Source organism: Cottoperca gobio, chromosome 18, assembly GCF_900634415.1.
Source record: "Cottoperca gobio chromosome 18, fCotGob3.1, whole genome shotgun sequence".
In the NCBI taxonomy this organism is placed as follows: domain Eukaryota; kingdom Metazoa; phylum Chordata; class Actinopteri; order Perciformes; family Bovichtidae; genus Cottoperca; species Cottoperca gobio.
In genome coordinates this window covers 967,914-993,629 of record NC_041372.1, presented here as the reverse complement: position 1 = coordinate 993,629, position 25,716 = coordinate 967,914, and the positions used below count along the sequence as shown (strand labels likewise).

The 25,716-nt window shown below is 45.2% G+C and overlaps 1 protein-coding gene across 8 annotated transcripts in view; it reads left to right on the top strand.

Annotated features, from left to right (window-relative positions):
* Nucleotides 1-25,716, top strand: part of LOC115023593 (adhesion G protein-coupled receptor L3) — a 187,706-nt gene that overhangs the window by 148,767 nt on the left and 13,223 nt on the right. For all 8 annotated transcript variants that reach the window (XM_029454686.1, XM_029454691.1, XM_029454689.1 and 5 more), the window contains 5 exons: nt 1,228-1,404; nt 10,587-10,796; nt 13,203-13,423; nt 17,193-17,259; nt 21,538-21,629. In XM_029454686.1, the coding sequence (XP_029310546.1) occupies nt 1,228-1,404; nt 10,587-10,796; nt 13,203-13,423; nt 17,193-17,259; nt 21,538-21,629 (767 nt within the window). The remainder of the gene's footprint in view (nt 1-1,227; nt 1,405-10,586; nt 10,797-13,202; nt 13,424-17,192; nt 17,260-21,537; nt 21,630-25,716) is intronic.

Sequence of the window (25,716 nt, the reverse complement as noted above, 5' to 3'; positions counted from 1 at the left end):
GAAGACACTGATGCACTGGCTGCTTGTGGCTGCAGGCCAGAACTTCTTCTTCTCTGTGGGGATCAGCAATATTTGGTTTACACTTCCTCGGCTTGATTTATATTTGTCTCTGAGAATCAAAGAGTATAAATAAGTGTGATAATCTTTTAGCCTTTAGATAAACCGAAGGCAGCCACGCATAGACAACGTGGTATTCTTAAGGTGTTCAGTTTGTTACAGAGGCAGAACAGAAGGTTTTGATTCTTTATCTCAGGTTTGTTGAATTCACTTTCACTTTGAAAACAAACCTTAGTGTTCTCATCTAGAGTCTCCCTCTCATGCGTGAGGGTTTGGATCACTGGTCTTCTGGGAAGATGGTGACGTGTCCTCTAGTTATTGTTTCGCTTCCGTGCCTCACCACTTAATGGGACCAATTAAAGCCATTAATGGGATGGAGGGTCATCCTCTCTTCTGGCTGTGGAGTCTCTTACACTGGGTTTGGGTGTGTGAAGGGTAAACTCAGTCAGCGGCAAATTTACATTCACAGAGGATAAACCCTATTAGACTAATTACCCTACAGCAAGTGTGAAACTATGACAAAGTACAGCTCCTCCCGGTGTTAACAGTAAGACAGTTTAACCTTGGAAGTCACAAAGAAAAAGGATCGTCAGTTTTCTCTCCTTTTTGTTTCTGGAGCATCAAGAGAAGTTGTGCTGGAGAGGGAACGACAGTATCTGTTTATCAGCCGTTGTGTTTGTGTTACCCAACCTCAGTGGTCGTGGGTGATAGCAGAGTGGCGCATTACACAGCAGTCCATTTCCACGCAGTGAAAGTTAAAGAGAAAGGTAAGAAAACACAATGAGAAACAGGCACGGGGTCGCCTGATGCTGTACGACAGTGGAGCCACCTGCTATTCACTTCAGGAAAGGATTGCAGGAGAGAAATGAGCTGTTTTCAGGATGTTTATTCTGCAAACAAAGGAAAGTAGAAATGAATGAAGTGGATGTGTGATTAACTGCAGAGCCCTGTGTTTCAGCTGGCGAGGGGACACCGCATGTCTTCTACAGCTGTCCTCCACTTATTCTTAATCGACTACAGATCTGTACATCAGAGAATCATGCACTTTAAATCTTGTGTTTTCTACAGATGTGCTCAGGATTTTGGAAATATGTCATTCAGCAATAAAAAATGACTATGATGAGTCGACTAAGAGGGGAAATCCTTAATGTCTTCCTTGCTCTCTAACAGCAGTCTGAGGAGAACTTCAACCCCAACTGTTCGTTCTGGAGTTACTCCAAGAGAACCATGACGGGCTTCTGGTCGACGCAGGACTGCCGCCTGCTCGGCACCAACAGGACACACACCACATGCTCCTGCACCCACCTCACCAACTTTGCTGTCCTCATGGCTCATGTGGATGTGAAGGTAGGCCCGCTCTCTTCCTTTTCTCGCCTCTCTTGTGACCTATTTCTCCTCACAAATGTGCAATTTACCAAATGCATTTGAGAGAAATGAAATGCGTTGATCCGTCAATAATGTTTACCCAGCGAGTCCGTTGTTGCATGATTGGTTGACAAGAAAAGTAAAGTTCAGCAGTTTCTGTTTGTCAATATATGTTTTATATTTCCCTTGCTTTTTTTTTAGTTCAGAGGGTGAAATAGATTGAAAAGTGTTTTCTGACCTTCGCAGCACTTTGCAGACTAACATTTAAAGTGCCAATATACACACACCCTCTTCATATGGTTTTAAACAATGACCCTGTCACTGTAAAGTGTGTATTGATTGCAGCCATCTTAAAACTCCAATGTGTGAAGCAGCCCCAGAATATGATTGGCTCCAGTGTGTGTTGTGTTCAGGAGCTGCAGCATACAAAGCTTGTTGCAAACACATTTCACACGTTGGTTTTTAGAAATAGACACGCAGACTTTATAGGTGTTTGCACTCTTTGTGGTCACTCTGTGTCTTTGTGGTTGTCTTGTTCACAGTCATTGTGAGTCTTTGCAGCTGGTTGTATCTCTTTGTGGTCTTTATGAGTCTCTTCCTGGTTGGTCTCTTCAAATAGCACTTTGCAGTTGCAGACCAGGAGGGCCCCTGACGCTGTGGGCCCCTGACGCTGTGGGCCCCTGACACTGTGGGCCCCTGACACTGTGAGCCCCTGACGCTTTGGGCCCCTGACGCTGTGGGCCCCTGGGCCTGTGGGCCCCTGACGCTGTGGGCCCCTGACGCTGTGGGCCCCTGACGCTGTGGGCCCCTGACGCTGTGGGCCCCTGACACTGTGAGCCCCTGACGCTTTGGGCCCCTGACGCTGTGGGCCCCTGACGCTGTGGGCCCCTGACACTGTGGGCCCCTGACACTGTGAGCCCCTGACGCTTTGGGCCCCTGACGCTGTGGGCCCCTGGGCCTGTGGGCCCCTGACGCTTTGGGCCCCTGACGCTGTGGGCCCCTGGGCCTGTGGGACCCTGACGCTTTGGGCCCCTGACGCTGTGGGCCCCTGGGCCTTTGGGCCCCTGGGCCTTTGGGCCCCTGACGCTGTGGGCCCCTGGGCCTGTGGGACCCTGACGCTTTGGGCCCCTGATGCTGGGGGCCCCTGGGCCTGTGCCTGTTCAGTAATCCATCCCTGGCTGTAGCAGCCATTTAGCTAAGTACTAAATATCTAATCCCTCACAAAAATTGACTTTTATTTCCCGGAATGTAAATCTTAAATGAATCGTTTGTCAATTTAGGAAATGCAGTTTTTCACTTTCTTCCCGGGACTTAGTTGAGATAGATGGAGTGGTATCAATCTGCTCCACTATTTATCTGCAACAAAGTGAATTGGCTTTCCTTTAAACCCTTTTTTTTCTTACTTAAGTAGTTTAAAGCCAAACTTCGATATGTTTATTACGGGATTAAAATCAAGATTTATTTAGATTCTGAGCCATCTCTGTTTGCTCCTTTTATTTATGCATGAATGTGTTTTTTTCCTGTAAAGACAGAAAGTGTGATGAAATGAAAAGTGTGATGTGGATAACTGCAGAGCAATTCATTGGAAGGTGCTAATGGAGGTTAAAAAAAACCTGTTCCAGTAAAGAAACTGTAATTTGGCTGGAGATCTGTGTGGAGTGCTTATTGTGGGCAGCACTTACCAAGCTGGGAAAAAGGGATCCAGACGGAGAGGAGACGGTAAAAGAGGAAGTTAAAAATTAAAAGATGACCAGCGCGTTGGACAGGAAGAGGGAAGAAGTTATGCCGCAGTTCTGATGCTGACAGACGACTTAATTATTTCTGTCACAGGAAGCTTGAGGAGCTCTCTGCTGACGGGGCAGAGTAGTTACTGGTATCTGCGATGGCATCTGTCTCTAAGAGCCTCTCTTCTCAATCAGGGGGAAGAATAAAACCTCCCCGTTGGCTCGTGTCCATGAAACCACTAGACCTTCCTTCACCTCGCTCTCTCCCCCACTCCATCCCTCCTCTCTCCACACACAGCCACAGTAACATTCATATCCACAATGTAAAACTCTTTCATGTTATGCTCCTGCTCACATGACTCCAGAGAGCGGAGGTGGCAGAGAGACACTGTTTGTCACTCAGCGCCGTGACTTTTGGTCCCACTAAGCTCTCTGCAGGGCTGAAGCCGAGTCTGGAATAGAGAGGGAGCCGCGAAGAATGGGATCCTTCACGCAGTGAAAGCAAAGCAGCAAAAGAAGAGGGGCAAAAAAGGAAACCGTAAAAGGAGCGCTTTCAGCCGATCCCTCACATTTTGGGAAGCCTGGCTTGCTTGTGGCTCTGCATTCACTGGGGGGAAAGTAGACAGTAGTTACACCCCAGTGCTGAGTGATAGCGTCTTTTCACCCTCCCTTATTCTTTATCTTTTGCACCCTGATGTTATAAAAGGCCGCTTGTTGGAAGGTGCCACTGAATGGCAGATACGGAGGCTTTTTATTTGCCAAACTGTCAGTGTTGTATCTGAGAACACAGTAAATGGACGGAAAGTGTGTGTGTATCTGCGCGTGTGTGTGTGTGTGTGTGTGTGTGCGTGTGTGTGTGTGTGTGTGTGTGTGTGTGTGTGTGTGTGTGTGTGTGTGTGTGTGTGTGTGTGTGTGTGTGTGTGTGTGTGTGTGTGTGTGCGTGCGTGCGTGCGTGCGTGTGTGAGAGGCAGAGAAAGAAATTTCATAAATTGAAGAGACTATCTGTTTTTGTATCCATGGCAACAGGACATACCACTGCTGATCTCTGCATTGTTATTACTCATTACCCTCAGAGCAGCAGATTATATTCTAACCTTGTTTATTTCTTAGTGGCATCCGGAAAGAAAAGAAGATGGGCGAGCTGTAATTACAATGTTGCTTTGGAGGACAGATGCTCACCACAGCATCGCCGTCATCTTTCATCTTGTTGTTGTTTTGGCCGATGGATGGGCTGCTCGTTGGGAACAATGATGCCGTTATATTCAGGGATCCTTATGTTGGGCTTAATAAGCTGTTGTTGCTTATAGTGTTACATTTGTAGCACCAAGTTATGATTGCATTGCAAAGCCAAAAAATGTGACCTTGTGACCGCTGTCATTCTGTCCTTGATGGTGATTTGAAAATGTTTTTTGAGTTTTAACAGTTTTGACGTGCAGAATACAAATGTGTTTTCCTATTTCAGCTCACATCTAGTTGAGGAAATGACACCAATCCTGTTTGTCAAAGTGAGATGTGATGCTTTGTCGTCTGAAAATAGCAATTATTATACATTATATATAATCGTGCTCCACAGTCTGTAGCGTAAATGTAACATTTCCAAGTTCTGACTCAACTTTCACTCCTGTGAGACCAAACATTTGTTATAAAACTAATAAATATACTTTGGGCAAGGTGAAACTCTGCCCACACATTCATATTCATGAGAACCCTTGAACTAGAATGTACTGTACATGAGGTTATTAGACACTCAGCAGTCGAGAAACTCCACACTGTGTCTCATCGGGATTAATTATGTTTGAAGTCAATTAGTTCCTCACAATAATTTCTAGTTCACATATTGTAAGTTAGAAAATGTGCGCCAAATATGTTTAGAGCCTTGTGGGTTTTACTGCAGTGCCCTTAACCAGATTACCGAATGTGAGATCTTTCTCAAGTTGCAGGCTCACAAGAACTTATTAAAGTCAAATCTCTGAACCAAGCTGCTCCTTTTCAGAAGTACACCCACTCCAACGATATCTGTCAGATACAGGGGATCAGGTAACCGCCACTTAGACGATCACAAGGGCATCGAGTGCCGTCACCGCCGCCTCTCGAGCCCTTTTGTTTGCTCATTTTGAGCGATCCAGCCAGAGAGCTGATGCCTTCCACTGATCCTGAAATCCGAGCCGAGAAGCGCCGTTGGTCGCATAAACAAATTAAAAGTGTACTCGCAGACGCCAGCTGTGTGTGAGAGATTATATGTCCCTTCTGTATCTTTAAAGAATAATTGCAAGCAGAGTTTTTGGAGAAAGTGCTGTGAGAGTAGGTTTCCTTGAATGTGACTTTGCTAAGAACGTTGCTGATGGTGACCTCCAGATGTCCCGTCTCTGAGCCTTCAGACATTTACTGTGTTTGAAGATGCTCAACATGTATTATATATTACATTACTTCATTCCACTTGAAACACTGGTGTTGAACTTGGACACCAAATTAGTATTTCATATGTATGTATTCGACGTCCATATCCTATAGATAGATTTGTATTATTGTGTATAAATACTATACCCAACAGGATGTCATTATTTAAAAACGTAGTCCAGAAACTGAACAAATAAACCATCCTGATGTGTTTTACAAGCTTTAGAAACAAACGTAGTCAACTTATAAGCATTACAATTAAAAAGTCATTCACACCAAGCTCTTTATTGAACCCCTTCCTTTGATTTTAAGTCCGCCATTTGTGAATATATCTCGTGTGTATTGAAATTAGAACACATATTTTAAACACGGGCACATGCCCCAGCTCAAGAAATATGGACCTGCTGTGGTTCCACCTACAGGCCATTATTTACCTAGTAGATGTATGGGCTGAGAGGCCCCAGGGAGGCATTGAGCTACTGGTAAGTGCCACCTTTCCCGACAGACCAGTAAGTATAAATCAATGGCACATCCCACTGGATGATGGAGAGCGTGATATTTGGGTAACATTCATCACTGTCTTCAGAGAACATCACCAGCGTGGCACCATCAGACAGTAACTGTGATGACAAAGGACAGTCAAGGTTAGCTTTGTGTTCCATGATGTTACATATAAACATGGTGCTGCTCGAGAGACGGTTCAAAAACACATCTGTTAAAGGCCCAGCCACAGAAGATGGAGACCACATTAAGTGCCATAACAACCGAAAGCCATGCTTGGGCGTTATATCAAAGTTATTGTAGCTTAGAACACCGTGTGACATTAGGTGCATGTGCTGAATGTCAACTCCCTCCATGCAGGCTGGAATCTCTCCCCAGCCCTTTTAAATGTGACAAATTTGCCAGGCCCCCTGATTCATACGCCCTTTCTGCAACTGTTCCTCATCCCTGTGCAGATCATAAATCCTTGGTCATACCCTAGGTGAACATGTCACATGACTCCCTGCAGTGGGCCACTACCCCTCAGCTCAACTGTCTGCCCTGCCTGACCGTATTTCATGAGTCAAAGCCCGGCTCTGGAGGCATACACAGAGATTTATGCATTTTAATTGGATTGCCTGTGTGGCCCCATGCTGAGAGCGGTTCTTTGGGGGATGAAGGGTTGACGCTCTGTTCTCTTCACCACTTCACCCTCTTACGCTTTTCAGAGAACTGGTTCAGGAGACTTTGGCTTTAGACACAGAATGTTATGGTAATTAAGTGCGTGTGATGTGAGGTTCAGATGGTTCGGACGGAACGACCAGCTTCCCGATGCAAGAGGCTCGTTGCCACGTCAGCGCCTCCCTGTCAGAGTGCTCGAGTGCCCAAAAACCTTATTTTGTGCTACATGTTAGCAGATCAGGGGCAAAGCCAATCTCCTCAGGCATCTGTCTGGAATGAAAAATATGTGTGTTTAAGAAATAAGAGAAAAATGTAACAGAGAAAGATTGGAAGACAAATTGAATGTGCACAAATGGACCTTGCTCCACTAAGTTACATGGACGCTGTATGAGTCGCCCACCCTTGCGACACTGTGAGTGAATTTCAGAGAAGATTACGTCTGGCCACTTTAGAGGCTCCTGGACTGATTCCCATCAGCGAGGCTCGTCGGTGTGAGGTTAGGTGCAGAGGCTCTGAAGATCATTTGCCATCCTGCACGGGCCGAGCCTCGAGTTAAAGGAAACTTTTCAGCAGAGACATTGTGGTCGGTGACATCTCAGCCATCATCCACCTCCCAGAACAAAGAAATCATTCCTCAGTGAATCCATCACCCAGGTGTAGATACTTCACGCACTTCTCTCTCTGTTTCTATAGCTTTGTCTCTTCCTCTGTTGCCGTCTCTCTCTCTCTCTGACCTGGCTGCTCTCCAATTGAAGGTGAGATTGTGATGGATGGAGCCTGAAGACACTGCACAGCTCGCTAGCCCGGGAGACCTTAGGGTCCCCTCACAATGCACCGCAGCTAGTACCACCCACCGCATCAATACCTTTGTAATGCTGAAAGCAGACTTATGTGTCACATGCACCACACACCTACAGAGCAGGCAGGCACAAACATCGACATCTGTTGCCACCCACTGTGTATGCACCCCTCTAAAGTAAGCCTTACTTCCATACACACACACAGACGTCTGCTCTATACAACATCTTGCAAGCCCCCCCACCCCTGCAACGTATACACAACGGCTCATCAGGCAGGAAAATCAAAAGAGCGCTCTCCCCAGACTCGAGGAGCACTGCGGCTGTTATTGTACCAGAGCCCCTTAATGATCAGCATCTGTTCCCCTCTCTGCTAGCGTTAGCTGAGCTGCCACTAAACAAGGCTTTTGTGCGATACTTCATCCCCCAAGTTTCCTCACTATAAGTTGACTGTGGGGAGCAAGAAAAAAAACAGGGAAAAAAAGTGGGTGTTGATGGTCTCGCTCTCCCTGCCCTCGCGGATAATACTGCTGACAGGGATTTAAAGAGGTGCTTGTTTGAGAGACATACATAGAGTATGCTTTTTCAGCGGTATTTCCCAACGTAAGCAAATATTTTCTTGGGTTTGTCCTACGCTATAGCTCAGAGTCATGCATTATTTGCTGCAGGCCAAGACTGCGTACACACCTTTGATATCAAACTGTACTCTGGCAGTTAATACACAGTGCTGGATGTAAACACAGTTAAAGGAGTTCAGCTGAGCATTCACATGTGCTGACCCTCTAACTTTAAGTATACGTTACATTCTTCTGCGTTCAAATAGATTGATCTTCATTAGCATTCACACGTGTGATGGAAGTTCTTAATGAGCAGAGTACTGGAACCAAAGGAGCTGAAGGTTTATTAGATAACAGACGACGAACAAGTGAATCCAGAGATGCAGTCACATTGTCTGCCACCATCCATTCAGCCAACAGCCGCTCTCCCTCCATATTCCATCAAGTGTCCACCTAAAGATGGATCACCTACATGGCTCTGAATCCTCTCTGACCTCTGCAGTCCGAACACTCTGACCCATCTGAACTCTTATCATGCCGCTGTGGGCCATCAGCTCCCGTACACTTAAAGATGAGCGATATTCTTTGGAGAGACGACCTGACCAGGAAAGAGACTCTCGAGACGTTAGTGTTTGACCTCAAGTCTACTTAAATATCCTCTAACATGAGAGGGATTGTCCAGGATCAAACTATGATTAGAGTAGGGGTGTCAAACATGGGATGACTTTGCAAAGTGTAAAAATTAGTTGATTTGATCATAAAGTAAAATGCTTTATTGTTCAGTTCCAGATACCTGTGACGAAATGTGTTGTGCCTTTGTAGATATACTGATCTGTAAGTTGTAATGCACATGTGTAAATGATAAAATGAGGCATAATATTGTTGAAATTGAAACTTTTTTTCTTAAGAAATTTCAGTTTGTTCATAATGTTTTGTAAGAAGATTAAATTTGAACATTATCAGAATGTACTTTTTTGCACTACAACGAAGGGAACATTTGGAGTTGTCGTTATTTATAGGTTATTACGCTGTGATGTTACCGCTCCGGCCCCCCAATTGTGCTGCATGTGGCCCCTGAACTAAAATGAGTTTGACACCCCTGGTATAGAGTTTGAATATATATTAATGTGTGTATATACTAATAGATAGGAATAAGTCTAAACATTACTTAACAGCACGTAGACGTCATGACTCAAACTCAAAACTTCCAGAGATGAGTCCCAGCAGGGAAGACAGTTGTGTGGAGCTTTGAAAGTCTTTTCCTCCCCCACTGGTAGCATGATGGGAAACTGTCAGGTGACAATGCATTTCCTATTACCAGATGTGAATTGTACAGACAGTCTGCGCATCTGCTCCGCTGGCGTGTGCTTGTTGAATGTTACATCTTTTAGAGTCAGATGTACCCCCCCCCCCCTCCACCACCCGCCACGCTCCAAACTTCTTTTCAATTGATTTTAAAACCATTTTTCTTCTACAATTGAATTATAAATGTTTGTGTGCGTTCGACTTCCACTTGGAGCAGCAACCGAACGTTTCAACATTTATCGATGAGGTGTTTTAACCATTCATTACCTCTAGCTATCAGCATTTATTCATTATTATAACTTCTCTGCTGGCATGCTAAGTGTTACAGCTGCCTTAAAATGTGGATACATTTAAAAAGAAATTAAATGAATAATCTGTATTTCATCACATCAGTTGAGCGACTCTTTCCTGCTCTGTACCCCTGTTGGGTACTCAAACCACTTTTGGTGAAGTTTGCTGATGAAGCAGGGAAGGCAGAGGGCCTTTAATAAGTGACAAGATGCCACACATTACACATTCCTAATTAAGCTCCAACCCTAACAGGCCCCAGTTTTCCCCTTGGCAGGTTCTTGGCAGAAGGTTGCTTCTCGTCTTTGTTTAAGGCCACAGAAGTCCGTCATCCTGCAGATTCTGCTGTTTTAGGGCAAGTTGCCTTCCCCCACTTCTGTCCAAGTATCCCTATGTGCACTTGGCTTTTATGGACTGATGTAAATTCTCTTTCATGGCTGCGGAGGAATCTCTGTTGATCCTTATCTCTCCCATAAAGCCACAAATTTATTGTAAGCAAAAGGCTTTTTAGAGCCTGAAACTGGCTGTAGTTGCAAATTACTATTTGAAAAGAGAACATGTTCTAAAAGCATCGGTGACAGTTATTGACCATGTTGTGGTTTGATTGTATTTCTGTTGTGTTGGTCGGAGACACCTGCCGCCCTCTGGACCGCTCACTTTGTTCCACTTGTTTCCTCAGCGAAATGAAACATTTTAGATTGATTCAAGCTGAGTAATTCATGATTGATATCTGCCACCTGCGGCTCGCTCTGTCAGGGTGATTGGACGGTGGGATGAATGCACTTTACACCCCAGAAAAAGTGTTGCTGCTGGGACTGAGTGGGGATTTAATTGTTTGGTCATGTTTTTGATTTGTTTTTCTTTACAAATGAATCCCCGTACATAAAAAACACACATTATCTAGTTTAAAAGTTTCCTCTCATTCTCTCTTACAGAACACAGACCCTGTTCACGACATGCTTCTGGATGTCATCACCTGGGTTGGCATCCTCCTGTCGCTGGTCTGCCTGCTCATCAGCCTCTTCACCTTCTGCTTCTTCCGCGGCCTGCAGAGTGATCGGAACACCATCCACAAGAACCTCTGCATCAGCCTGTTCATCGCAGAGTCTCTGTTCCTGGTGGGGATCAATCGGGGTGACCAGCCGGTAAGACTAAGTCTAAGACAGATTAAGTGTCGATGTATTCAGCGTGCTGCAGGAGATAGCAATAAAAGAATACATTCATAGAATCATCAGTTGACAGTGAGTAATAGAAGTAACACTAAAGGAATAGTACTCATCTCATCTCAGTAAATATGTAACTGGAGTCAGCAGCCTGTTAGCTTAGCTTAGCATAAAGACTGTACATTTGGGGGAATAGCTAACAAATGCAACCTGCTTACTGCTCCTGGACCAGAAACAGTCTGACACATCATCTCTGTTGAATACTAAACAGTCGTTTTACACTCTGTGTGCTAAGCTAAGCTAACTTACTGCTAGCTCCAGCTACAGACAGCATTTACTATTCAAACGTGAGAGTGCATTCAACGCATGAAGGTTAAACCAAGTTCATTTCTAATCTCAAATGCTGATATGTTCGAATGTGCTAACAATGTAGTGACGTTAAAAGTGCACACACTTGAAACATTTGTTCATTATAGATGTGAAGTCGTTGTTGCTTTAAATCTTCAGACCCTCAGGTCGCAACGTTTCAAATATCTGGTCAGCAAGAGGTGCATTAAGTGTCTAGATGAAAAACAAATGAAGACATGCTCCTCTCTGCATCTTTCACAAACATGTTTGAGCTAATACATAGTCCAAAGAAGGGTTCCCTGAATCCTTTCATACTAACCTTCACTGAGGAGCACTCGCCATCTTCTCCACATGTAAGAGGAAAGGTAACCTTTGGTGTCCTGCTGTGCTGCGCCTGGTTCCTCCGGTGCCAGTGGCCCTGAACTCTCTGGCTCACTGCGATGAAACACTGGAAGGGAAGAATTGGATGCTCTTTATTCAACAAGCACTCCCTTTTGGTCCCCTGGATGCAAAGACGTACTTGAAATGACTCTCACATACAACACAACTGTCACTCTTATTCTCTCCTATAGTGCACACACTCGCTGACATGCATTCATCCATTCACTCCCCAAGCTCCTCCTGGTGAAGTTTTCCAATTTGTAAACCCTTCAGATTAATCTGCATTAAGCTGTTCAATACACTAAACCGTCTTCTCGCATAATAACGGAAGTTTGGATGGCAGCACTTTGCTGTGAGAGCTCAGCTGTGGGAGCAGGTGGAGGCTTGCTGTCAGCTTCAAGTGTGTGTGTGTGTGTGTGTGTGTGTGTGTGTGTGTGTGTGTGTGTGTGTGTGTGTGCTTCCACTGTAGACACAAGTCCTTACATGTGTACAGGACGGAGGACTTTATTTAGAATCAAGCCATTGTTGCTTCTAATGAGGCCGAGTACACAGTTTAACCAAAGCTGTAAACGATCGTCTGAGCATGACATGTATTTAATATCACAGTATTATCACAAGCAAACCTACAGTTCACTGTGTTGACCATGCAGGTGAACTGTGATACATAGAAATACTACATTATTATTTATAATAATACCTATAATCCCCTCCTCAGAGGGGAAGACTGTATTTACACGGCTCAACACAAAGAGCTTTACGTGGGTGGAACGGGTAATAAAAGATTTGCAGGACTGCAATGAAATAAAACCAGACAATAATAACAAGTCTAAATAAATCGCCAACACATAATGTGGAAAGTAGAAGGCAGTAACATTAAAAAGATAAGACATGTTGGAATTCACAGAGAAAGAACTTTTCATGTCCTCGTGGTATTAAATCTACATTATGCTTTTTAAATAGCACCTAAGTATCAGAGGCAGAACTCACAGGCCACAGTTTAGCTGCGAAGCTCCTTCCCTGTGAAGTTAAAGATAATGCTTCGGCCTCCACCTTTCCCTTCCATAACATTTTATGGGTGTGATTCACAGCCCGGCTCTAAGATCACTCTCCTGGACTGCAATTAATGTCCACTCAACCTTTTAGTTATTTAATTGAATCCATTTCAGTGACAAAATACGCTAGTTATGTTCAACTGTGCCGATAATTAGATCAATCCATGTAAGTAGTTCTGTATCTTATTATTGTTAGACGGTGTGTGGGCACGTGCACACACGCGATGGACAGTGTGCTCAGGATGTGTGTAACTACAGTATGTGCACGCTTGACTTCTTCATGTCTCTCTTCTTCATCTTGCCAGCTAAACAAACACGACCACATGGGCTCAGTCGCTGCAGCGTTCTCCTGCCACAGGCAAACCTCCAATCCCTTCAGCCAAACGTAGCTTAGCATGCTAATTGTTGGGAAGACACAAACATGCAGAGGTCAGACGTCGCTGTTCAGTTATAGTCACACTTTGTCATATTCTGGCCTCTAGCAGGACATTGAATCCTTCAGGACATCAGAGAAACCTGGTTGTGTGGACAATATGTTTTCAGCTGTGAGTACTCACACCTCCCTCTTTCTCTCAACTCTCTTTGTGTCCCTTTAAACCTTTTCCAGATCGCTTGTGCCGTCTTCGCTGCCCTGCTCCACTTCTTCTTCCTGGCAGCGTTCACGTGGATGTTCCTTGAGGGCGTGCAGCTCTACATCATGCTGGTGGAGGTTTTTGAGAGCGAGCACTCACGCAGACGCTACTTCTACCTGGTGGGCTACGGGGTCCCAGCGCTAATTGTGGCTGTTTCTGCCGCAGTGGACTACCGCAGTTACGGCACCGACAGAGTGTGAGTACATTTGGTTTCACGATGTGTCCTTGAATGCTGCAGAAGAACCTGCATGTCATGCACGAAAGATGAGTATACATGCAATCATAGGTAAGATTCTTAATAATAAAAATATGAAGCAACTTAAAAAACAACATTGCACATGTGGACTGGAGGCCCCCGGGGATCGAACCGCTAACCCCGACCACGTCTGCTTGTTAGCGTTACTGTAAATGAGTCAAATATGTTACGTGCACATGGAAACCAAAGAAAGCTACGTAATGTGGATCTCTTAAGAACATATTTCTGCCACCGTTTCATAAAACAACGTAGAATCTGGGGATCGATCTGTGGAGGCTGGTGGAGCGAGAACAACAAGAATAGACTTTAATCTCACCTTTTGTGTTTCTCCAGCCACAGAAACCCTGCTAACATCTTGACAACTGTTTGTGTTGCTCTGAGAGGCTTTAACAATCTCACAGATAACGCTCCAGTAGCTATTGCTCATCATCAACTTTTAATGAAGCAGAACGGGGACTCAAGCTGCTGAATTGACAAGGTTTTGACAGTGAAAAATGCTAACTTCAGGAGAAAGTATTGCTGGATGAATAACTGTTGGGGTTAATGTCTTCAGCATTTTAGGATGCACACATTACAGCGCGGGCATGGAGAGTTTTAGAGGAAAGGGGGGAGCGAGAGTGGCTATGAGCAGGGAGATGGAGAGTGAAAGAGAGAGAAAGAGACAGGAGATTAACAAAAAGATGGAAGCAGACTGCCTTTTTGTATTTTCTACAGAAGCTACATAAGCCCTCTCCTCTCAAATACAAAGTGCTCTATAAAGCAGCGTAATGCCAAGCAGAGGATCGCCCTCCATTCCTCTGAGTTAATCTCAAGCCCATCTGAAAATAATGAAGACCAGCATCAGCAGTTTGCCTCCAAGATGTTTATCATGGATGACACACACACACACACACACACACACTGGTAGACAGGGCATCCTCAGATTGGCGGAGCCATAGTTCTTGGTGATGGATGAGGTGATAGCTGCCACCGCCTGAGCCTTGGCATCATGTGAATAATTAAAGCCTGCCACCGGTGGAACAATTATACGCAGCCATTGAAGGATGAGGGAAGGGACGAGGCGGGACGAGTGGTGAAAAGCAATAGGTGGGGGAGGCAAATTGATTTTTGCGACCACAGCACGCCGTTATCATGGTGGTCTCACTCTGAGCAGAAACATCCAGCGAGTCAGACTCAGAAGTGACCCGGGTATCGTAGAAGGCTGAAGCAGTGGCTCATAATAAGTGAGCACATTAAACAGGCCGCAGCCGCCTGAAGGTCAGTCGGCTTGTGAAGTCGCCTGTTCAAAGTCCAACATCAAACGGGAAACTCTGAACTCGGGAAACCTCCAGTCAGTTACTCTGAGTGATTACTCTAAATGGGCCCTTGAGCAAGGCAACTCTCCTGGAGTCCAGTGAAGATGGCGAGTGCTCAGCAAAACAAGGATTTCTGCAGTTTAATGAAAGTAATACATCAAAGCACCTGGAAGCTCCGAGGTGCAGGTCGCTTCAGGTTCCAGTAATACAGTGGGTGTTACAGTGCAGCAGAAACACGGTGGCTTTTGTTAGAGTTCTCCTGTAAATAAATGTTTCATAAGAGAAAATGAAAGAGCAGTCAGGACACACTGACTCACTGCCAGTGGACCACTATTGGCTGTTATCTTATATTATGTTATGTTTTCAAGATGATTCAACAAAAATGTCCTTTTGAAAGGAGGTTTTAATCGTAGTTTCTCTCAATATCATATATTTTAGTTACATGCTTTGTTTTGCTCAGGGCAGACTGTAGTTGGCTTCTTTAAAGAACGAGCCGTGACCTTCAGTAGAGAGAACTCACACCTGTCTATGTAGACGAGCTCTAAAGGTAACAGGAACAATATGTAGTTTTGATTTAGGGGTGAACTGTCCCTTTAAAAGGTTATTGTTGAAGACAAAATGAAAAAGCTCAGTCATCAGCTTTCTATCTGTGTTGCAGAGACGTCTCTGCAGATTAGCTGCCGTGGCTCAAAGGACAGCCTGTCTCACATCTCTGCAGATTGGTGCCACGAATGCCAGAATGCTGTTGGCACTGACGTGGTTGGTATTTTGACTGGCACACGTTTATAGTTTGTATTGCTTGGGAACTAATGGAAAAAGTGCACAAAGTAGCATACCAGGAGGGGAGATGAAACTAAATGAGCTCCACAAGATAAACACAACCATGTCACAAGTGGAGAAGGGGAGGCAGAAAGGAAAAAACAGCCCGCAGCTCCCACCGCCCACCATGTCTTTAAATCTTTCTATGATCTGAAGAAGAAGAAGGCAAAAACGAACAATAAGAACCTTCAGCATAATTTATAACCGCGACGTTGGGAGCGAGTGCTTTGATGAGCTGCCACAGTTCTCTGCATGTTGTGCATCTTTTGTTTGCGCTTGTTCACTTCTTTATGCATCCATATGTGTTTTTCTGAGTTGCCTGATCTCAGCCATTGATATCCGTGAGCGGGAGACGTATCGAGTCCCAGGGACAACAAAGCACTAGTCAACTTGTGTCCGTTATTTCTCGTGTTCCCGTGTTCTCTTGTTTGTCTGACACGTCTTTGGTGGCAAACGGGTCCTTTGCAGTTAAGGTTTATATTCTGAATGTTAAATGTGTAAGCTGAACAGTAGTGATGTAAATGTAACCGTTTGTCCCACAATAGCGTTCATCATATCACCGTAGCTTTGTTTATCAGGCAGTTTGCCTTATGTACAGACGGACACATGTCTTCAGCACTGTGGCGTGTTCCTCTAAAGTGGCCCATGCACTCCCTGCCCCCCCTCACGCCCGCATGAACTGTAATTTTCCAGTGGCCAAAAATGGAGGCGTCTATGCTGCAGCAGCGGAGATTAAAAGATTAATAATTCAACCACAGGTCATGAATCAAGTTTTTTTTTTTCAAAGCAGCGCCTCCACCTTCCTCCGGCCTTGTTGCTTCTCTACTTAGTTTTCCTCAGCGAAGGAGAATCGACTTCACTGTTTTGAAGTGTGAGGTCAGAAGAGCATGTTATTTAATTCTTGACATAATTACAGCAGAGAGTCGACGCCGCTGAACACATGAGGCACTTTGTGCGTCGCCATGTCTGTCAAGGTCAATCTGCAGCTACGATTCAATTAAGAGCTGAATCATCCAGAGTATCATGTGTAACGTGATCTGCTACTTTAATAACCTGACAAACTTCTTCAAATGTGCCCAACACGTCCACTTGGACTCAATGATGAACTGATTCAATTGTGGAGGTCAAAGGTCAAGGTCACTCTGACTTCACAAAACACGTTTCTGGCCACAACTCAAAAATTGATTTGCTAATTATGACAATTTCATGTAAGTGTCTAATAGGATTAAACGCTCCAGTCATGACTGGATGATGTGAACTGCTGCTCGCCTGGTTGGCGGAGGCGTCTGTGAGTTTCCTCTACCTTTGATCGGACACCTGTTTAAGCTCATCATTACTGTCATTGATACTAAAAATCTTTTCCTCCAAATTCCTACTGACGGTCATAATTCTTCAGGCCTCTTGCAGCAATCTCTGTTTTGAAGTGCCTATCCCTCCGTGTCACTCCAGCCTGCTCCTTGATGTATATCCTCTGAGCACGAGTATGAAGCTATAACCTAAATCTTTCTCCCCCCCCCCCCCCCCCCTCACTTCCTCTGCTCACACATCCCCTCTCTCACTTCATATCCCCCTTTCCTCTGACTCTTTTATTGCAGTTGCTGGCTTCGTCTGGACACCTACTTCATTTGGAGTTTCATAGGACCAGCAACCTTGATAATTATGGTAAGCGTGCCCCCCCCCTCTTCTGCTCATTAACCCTACTTAGCCTGCGGGTCGTCGCTTAAATGCTCCACCGAGATCGCTTTTCTCTAGCTCCTATCCTCCCTCTTTCCCTGCCCTGTTGAGCAGATATGCCACCGCCGGGCACGGAGCTGTCCAGAGAAACGAATGAGGGGTGTAGAGAATATATTGCAGTTTGTCACCCCGTTGCAGTCACCGGCTGAGACAATTTTTGGGGGGAAAGCGGGGCGGGGGGGGGGTTAGGCGTAGAGAAAGAGAGCGAACTCTGCTCAGTATGCAGTGTTGGAGTAATCCGCACTGCGATTATGATTGATTTTGTTCCCGTTCCAACTCGTACTACACTACCTTTTTCCATCTCCGACTCGCAGGCACAGACAGACCGGGTGCAGATACACAGGCATTATGCAAAGAGGACACACACACACACACTCTTAGTACAGCCCTCATTGTATGATAAAATGTCTCCTTTATTGATCCAACTGTTTTAAATCTCATGACAGGTTGATGTTCATCTAAGTATTTAAGCTAATGTAGCAGCCAATAACGTCGTTATTTTAATGTAATAAAACCCATAATCTATAAAATCACCAATAATTTAATAACATTTCTCAACCAATAGTGCAATAACGTTGTAGCTTTAATTTATTTCCAAGACATCATAACTAATATTTGGAGTAAATTAAATAATAATTCTCCTCAACAAATACAAATGTGCAACATTACTGTCCCACAGGACCCAAAATGTTAAATTGCAACAACTCTTAACAGCTTTAGCTGGATGCTAAATCCACTTTCACGCTCCAGTTTGGTGCAGTCGTTCACAAAGCGTCTGTGTGAGCCTCATGACTCACTCCTTTCTCTCACATTTACCAACAACAGTATCTCTGTTGGAAAGAAGGCGAGGGCTCGGATCCAATTGTACGCTGGGAATCTGGTAACGGTTTGAGGCAAAGATGCGTTTTAAGCATTTAATAATGGTGCTTTTTGAATACTCGCCTCATATTAGCCCAAAGTCAACTGTACGGCAGTGAACACTTACTAATGGCTGTAATGTTTGAGGAGACCTTCTGAAAAGACTCTCTTATGCCGTGACCAGATTTGACTCAATATCGACTTTCGTGATTGCTGACTAAGAGAAAATTAAATAATGAGATAAACAGGAGACAGTTTAATAATTTTCTGACTAATTACACTGTTGCTGCAAAAGTCCAACTCGTTAAGATGTGCTTGACTTGACTTTGAAAGTATTGTTTTATTTAGTTATTTGAATAAGGAATCTGATGCATAAAGGAAACGGAGTTGTGAGACACGTGCACAGAGCATTAAAATGTGCCGGATACAATCAACCTGTGAATGAAAGGAAGTCACTGCTTGTTACAGAGCAGGATGTTATACATGCTGGAAGTCACAATTACATATTTTCTTTTATGGTATTGTTAATCTTCTTAATATAAATTATATTTGTTTATTTGTTTATGTATAACTCATGTTTTAATTCATTATTTTTTACTTAGATGTTTAACATGCGTATTGTATTGCTATCTCTTATTTCACTTTTTATTTTATTCTTTGCTCCTCGAACAAGTAGCTGCTCCTCGTGCCTGTAGCTGCTCGCGGTGCCTGTAGCTGCTCCTCGTGCCTGTAGCTGCTCCTCGTACCTGTAGCTGCTCCTCGTGCCTGTAGCTGCTCCTCGTGCCTGTAGCTGCTCCTCGTACCTGTAGCTGCTCCTCGTGCCTGTAGCTGCTCCTCGTACCTTTAGCTGCTCCTCGTACCTTTAGCTGCTCCTCGTACCTGTAGCTGCTCCTCGTACCTGTAGCTGCTCCTCGTACCTTTAGCTGCCCCTCGTACCTGTAGCTGCCCCCGTAGTAGCTGCCCCTCGTACATGTAGCTGCTCCCTCGTACCTGTAGCTGCTCCTCGTACATGTAGCTGCTCCTCGTACCTGTAGCTGCCCCTCGTACATGTAGCTGCCCCTCGTACCTGTAGCTGCCCCTCGTACATGTAGCTGCCCCTCGTACCTGTAGCTGCCCCTCGTACATGTAGCTGCCCCTCGTACCTGTAGCTGCCCTTCGTACCTGTAGCTGCCCCTCGTACATGTAGCTGCTCCTCGTACATGTAGCTGCCCCTCGTACATGTAGCTGCCCCTCGTACATGTAGCTGCTCCTCGTACCTGTAGCTGCCCCTCGTACATGTAGCTGCTCCTTGTACCTGTAGCTGCTCCTCGTACCTGTAGCTGCTCCTCGTACATGTAGCTGCTCCTCGTACCTGTAGCTGCTCCTCGTACCTCTAGCTGCTCCTCGTACATGTAGCTGCTCCTCGTACATGTCGTACATGTAGCTGCTCCTCGTATCTGTAGCTGCTCCTTGTACATGTAGCTGCTCCTCGTACCTGTAGCTGCCCCTCGTACCTGTAGCTGCCCCTCGTACATCTAGCTGCTCCTCGTACATGTAGCTGCCCCTCGTACATGTAGCTGCCCCTCGTACCTGTAGCTGCTCCTCGTACATGTAGCTGTCCCTCGTACCTGTAGCTGCCCCTTGTACATGTAGCTGCTCCTCGTACCTGTAGCTGCCCCTTGTACATGTAGCTGCTCCTCGTACCTGTAGCTGCCCCTTGTACATGTAGCTGCTCCTCGTACTTGTAGCTACCCCTCGTACCTGTAGCTGCTCCTCGTACCTGTAGCTGCTCCTCGTACCTGTAGCTGCTCCTCGTACATGTAGCTGCTCCTCGTACATGTAGCTGCTCCTCGTACCTGTAGCTGCTCCTCGTACATGTAGCTGCTCCTCGTACTTGTAGCTGCTCCTCGTACATCTAGCTGCTCCTCGTACATCTAGCTGCTCCTCGTACATCTAGCTGCTCCTCGTACATCTAGCTGCTCCTCGTACATGTCGTACATGTAGCTGCTCCTCGTACCTGTAGCTGCTCCTCGTACATGTAGCTGCTCCTCGTACCTGTAGCTACTCCTCGTACATGTAGCTGCTCCTCGTACCTGTAGCTGCCCCTCGTACATGTAGCTGCCCCTCGTACCTGTAGCTGCTCCTCGTACATGTAGCTGCCCCTCGTACCTGTAGCTGCTCCTCGTACCTGTAGCTGCCCCTCGTACATGTAGCTGCTCCTCGTACTTGTAGCTACCCCTCGTACATGTAGCTGCTCCTCGTACCTGTAGCTGCTCCTCGAACCTGTAGCTGCTCCTCGTACATGTCGTACATGTAGCTGCTCCTCGTACCTGTAGCTGCTCCTTGTACATGTAGCTGCTCCTCGTACCTGTAGCTGCCCCTCGTACCTGTAGCTGCCCCTCGTACATCTAGCTGCTCCTCGTACATGTAGCTGCCCCTCGTACATGTAGCTGCCCCTCGTACCTGTAGCTGCCCCTCGTACATCTAGCTGCCCCTCGTACATTTAGCTGCCCCTCGTACATGTAGCTGCCCCTCGTACATGTCGTACATGTAGCTGCTCCTCGTACATGTAGCTGCCCCTCGTACCTGTAGCTGCTCCTCGTACCTGTAGCTGCCCCTCGTACCTGTAGCTGCTCCTCGTACATGTAGCTGCCCCTCGTACCTGTAGCTGCCCCTCGTACATGTAGCTGCTCCTCGTACCTGTAGCTGCCCCTCGTACATGTAGCTGCTCCTCGTACTTGTAGCTGCTCCTCGTACATGTAGCTGCCCCTCGTACCTGTAGCTGCTCCTCGTACCTGTAGCTGTTCCTCGTACCTGTAGCTGCTCCTCGTACATGTAGCTGCTCCTCGTACCTGTAGCTGCTCCTCGTACATGTAGCTGCTCCTCGTACCTGTAGCTGCTCCTCGTACATGTCGTACATGTAGCTGCTCCTCGTACCTGTAGCTGCTCCTCGTACATGTAGCTGCTCCTCGTACATGTAGCTGCTCCTCGTACATGTAGCTGCTCCTCGTACCTGTAGCTGCTCGTACCTGTAGCTGCTCCTCGTACATGTAGCTGCTCCTCGTACATGTAGCTGCTCCTCGTACCTGTAGCTGCTCATCGTACATGTAGCTGTTCATCGTACCTGTAGCTGCTCCTCGTACCTGTAGCTGCTCCTCGTAGCTGCTCCTCGTACCTGTAGCTGCTCGTACATGTAGCTGCTCCTCGTACATGTAGTTCTCAGCCTGTTTAGTCTGTTGTAGCACCGTAATAGGTTTCATAGGATTTCTGTGCTCTGATTTAAAATAATGGAAACATTCACCCTCTCTCTCTCTCTCTCTCTCTCTCTCTCTCTCTCTCTCTCTCTCTCCCCGTCCATCTGTCCCGCAGCTCAATGTGATCTTCCTGGGCATAGCTCTCTACAAGATGTTCCATCACACGGCCATCTTGAAACCAGACTCCGGTTGCCTGGACAACATCAAGTAAGAGCCCTCGGATCCGCCAGAGATCCATAAAGTCGACCAGAAATAGCTCTCGTTGTGACTTTCTGTGTGAGTGTGTCTGGCTCAGTTTGAGCCTACATGTCCTTCACTTTAATGAACCTCTGGTTAAAGAGCGACGTCTGCATGTTACTCTGCATTCAAGCTGCTGTTCCCGAGCAATTCACTTTTTCTCGCCTATTCCCTTTGATATTTTGAAAGCTCATTAAAATCACTTAGGGTTGTGAACACCCAACCCGAAGGTCCCGGCGTCTGGGCCTGCGAGGTAAGCACCTGCGATTAAGCTGAAAGGTTGTGTCGGGCAGGGTTCAAATGAAACAGTACTCATCTCCATCATCTTGTGAAGAACACGGGAAGAGGCCAGGAGACGATGTGACGCACTGACCTGGTGTTATCTTAGTGTCACCGTGTCGCCGATGAATATTCATGCTGTGTGTGTCTGTTTATCTGCCTGGCTGCTCTCACATAATATGAAAGCTTGAGGGACAACAATGATTATAAAACTCAGATATAAACTTTCTTTGGTGTTAGGTTTGCTGGTAAAAGTTTAAACACCTTGCTATACTTTCACCTTACGGGTGAGATTAATTTCCGTTTTGCTCAGGTAAGTTTCAGCTTGTAAAAAGGTTTCGACTAAAGTTTCAGATAAAATAGCTTTACTTGAGGCGAGACATCTGGCCCTGCAATATGTTTGCGTACATTCAGTTAGAATGCATATGAAAGCCCTGTGGAGTAATAATTTCAAATTAAAGCACCATACGAGGGGTTTTGCATGTTTTAGCTTATTTATTACAAATAATGCTGCTTGTTTTTTAGTGGTTTGCTCAAGGAGTTTTCTCATTTCTATATGATACAAAAGTCAATTAGCTTTAGTTGAGTAATCCATCATACAGAGCAACACGAGTGCAGACTAAAGGCCTTTACACGCCGCAGTAATGAAAGGATTCATGACAAAAACAGCAGTTCAAATATATATTAACGCAAATTAATTGTAGTAAGAACAGCACCTCCGTGCTCTGTAAAGACAAATCAATGAATCAGTCATGTGATCCATTGTTACTATAAAGATATTTATGAGCTTTACGTACTAAAGAGTCACAGTTTACATGCATTGTGGTCTCACACACACCATCGTGCTATATAACTATAACTAACTATATATCTGCTCTATAACGGCTCTATGACCACTCTATATCAGCTCTACGACTGCTCTACACCTGCTATATAACTACTATATATGTTATATAACTGCTCTATGTAACGGCTCTATATATGCTCTATAACTGCTATATGTCGGCTGCATATCTGCGCTATAACTGCTATATATGTGATATAACTGCTCTATATAACGGTTCTATATAGCTGCTATATATATGCGCTATAACTGCTATGTCGGCTGTATATCTGCTCTATATAACGGTTCTATATAGCTGCTATATATATGCGCTATAACTGCTATATATGTGATATAACTGCTCTATATAACGGTTCTATATAGCTGCTATATATCTGCTCTATATCTGCTATATGTCGGCTGTATATCTGCGCTATAACTGCTATATATGTGATATAACTGCTCTATATAACGGCTCTATAATTGCTATATGTCGGCTATATATCTGCTATATAACTGTTATATATCTCTATATACTGCAGTCTATTGACCATCATCTGTGCATTAAAGTCCAGCCATTTAAATGCAGCTCCACTTCTCAAAGTTTTATCTAGAAGTCCGTCTCGATGGGAAACGAGTTTGAGAAGTAGTTTTCAGGTCCCTCTCCCCCGGAGAATGACACAGCCTTTTCTGTGCTTGTCTTTGTGAGCTGCAGCTACCTGGTGTCAGGGCAGGCTCCTTGCACAGATGGTGTAAAGTTGTTTTTCCTCCCGTTTGCAATGATGGATAAGGGTCTCTGCTCTGTTTTTGCTGTCTGCCTGGCTTTTTTTAAGCCACTCTGGACACATTAGTCTGCTTTATGGCCGGTGCTCCGGTTGTTTCTTCTGTAGCAGCACATCACCGGTTGTGTCTCAGCACAGTGGCCCTGTCTGCCCTGCTCCTCTCCGCACAGTGATACACATAAAAAAACAATCTTCTGCGAGCATGATATAGCATGCTGAAGCTGCACCGTGTCAGGCCGTACGCTGTGTTTCCATCACAAATTCACCGCAGGATGTTCCTCCGTCAGCCGCAGTGTGACCGCACTGACATATCAGTCACCTGCAGATGACGTTTAAAGACATTCAGCGTCCACTACATTTGTCACTTCTGGGAAACACAGAAGTATATATTTAGAAGTTTTGTTATCCTCCTGTGAACCGAGCGGACCCAGTCACCGATTGCATCAGCCTTCACTTAGTTATAATCAAAGTGCTTACTAAGGGGATTTATGCATTACTAAATAAACTGGAATTGAGTGGAGACCGCAGACCTTCGCCAAGGCCTTTCTCATAAGTGAAACAGAACGTGTGTATCCGCCCTGTGATTCTGATCCGCTGCAAAATGTAGTAGGTTCTTCCTCCCAATAAAATATTGTTTGATAAGGATGCAAACTGGAGACTTTGCACACACACACACAGAAAACTGAATGCAGAATGAAAAACCTGCAGGTCGAAAATGACAGAAGTTTAGGACTTGAGACTTACTTGTGACTTGTTCCCACCTCTGTTAGAAAGCAACACAATGAAGAAGCATGAACACTTAGACAATGCTCTGCCCGCACCAATGATGTCATCCCTGCGAACAGCACACGCGGTCTGTCAGGAACACGTATTGATTGTCTCTTATGCACTGAGGCACACGGGGACAGAGATTGCTTCGCAGAGCACTTTGCTCCAGCTGCAGAGCTGCAGGTACATTAAACACTGATCCAAACTACTGTAGTACTTTGCTAGCTAACACTTTTCAAGTCTGTTTGTGTTTGTTGTTTCTTTGCTACCGCAGGATACATCGCATAGTTTGTTCTGCAGAAAAATATTGACTGCTGGAGTTCTCCGCGTCGTGTGATTTATTACACCGGCCTCCCATAATGCACCACACGGCTGACCTCCCGACCCCCGAGTCTTACTGACTTCGAAACAATCTGCAATGTTTCAGATGACCGTTGGAAAAATATCATGAAGCCGTGCTGCCTTTGTCAGCCCTCATTCATCTGACACAGGTTTTAAGTCCAGAGCCATTTCTCAACACGCGACTGCACAAAGATTTAGTAACAAACACGTCCTGTCATAGCCTTTAACTGGTGCTTCATCATCAGCAGGAAGTGAGAAGGTCCTTCAGTCTTTAACATGGAGAACATTAACATCCTCCTTTCTCTCAACACAGAATCCCATGCTGCGTTTGTGCAGCCTTTACTTTCCTAACTGACTCAATCAGATCCATTACTGCCTTATTTTCCACATGAGCTTTTCTTGGAGTCATCAAGGTGAAATGATTTGATGGCGATGATACTGCGGGTTAATGAAGTTCGTTTAATGAGGTGTGTCTTCTTTTGTCTTTGTGCCATTTGATTCCTCTTTATGGTTTGATGTCACGTTTTCTGTTCAGATTGCATCATGCTGCCTCTTCCTCTCTTCCTTTGTGCTGATTAGCATCCTGCCTGTTTATATTTAACATCTTTCTGTTTTTCATCTTTCAATTTTCTTTCTCTCTTCATTTTAGCTACCGTTATTATGATGGATGTGTTATTGTAGAATGGCACTGGTAAGATGCTTTCCTCAGTAGGATGTAGATATTGTGTTTGATGTGTTTCTTCCCTCCTCACCCTGTAATGGAGGCCGCGGCCGCTCTGTGATTCATGGATTACAAAATGACTTGTGCAGCATTGTGGCTTTAAATACCAAAGTTGATGACCTGAACATTTTTTTAAAGAAAGTTGTGACTTTTGCCGTCGCTTCCTCTCCCGTGCAGATAAGAAACTTCAAACGCTCACGAGCAGCTTTTCAAACATGCGACACATCTATACCAACATCAAAAACATTGCGCTCTTGAAGTCTTAAACACTTTTGGAGGCGATTAACATTTTGAGCACCCTGTCGGGATGATCGCATCACTTTCTCCTTCCCTCCCAGGAAC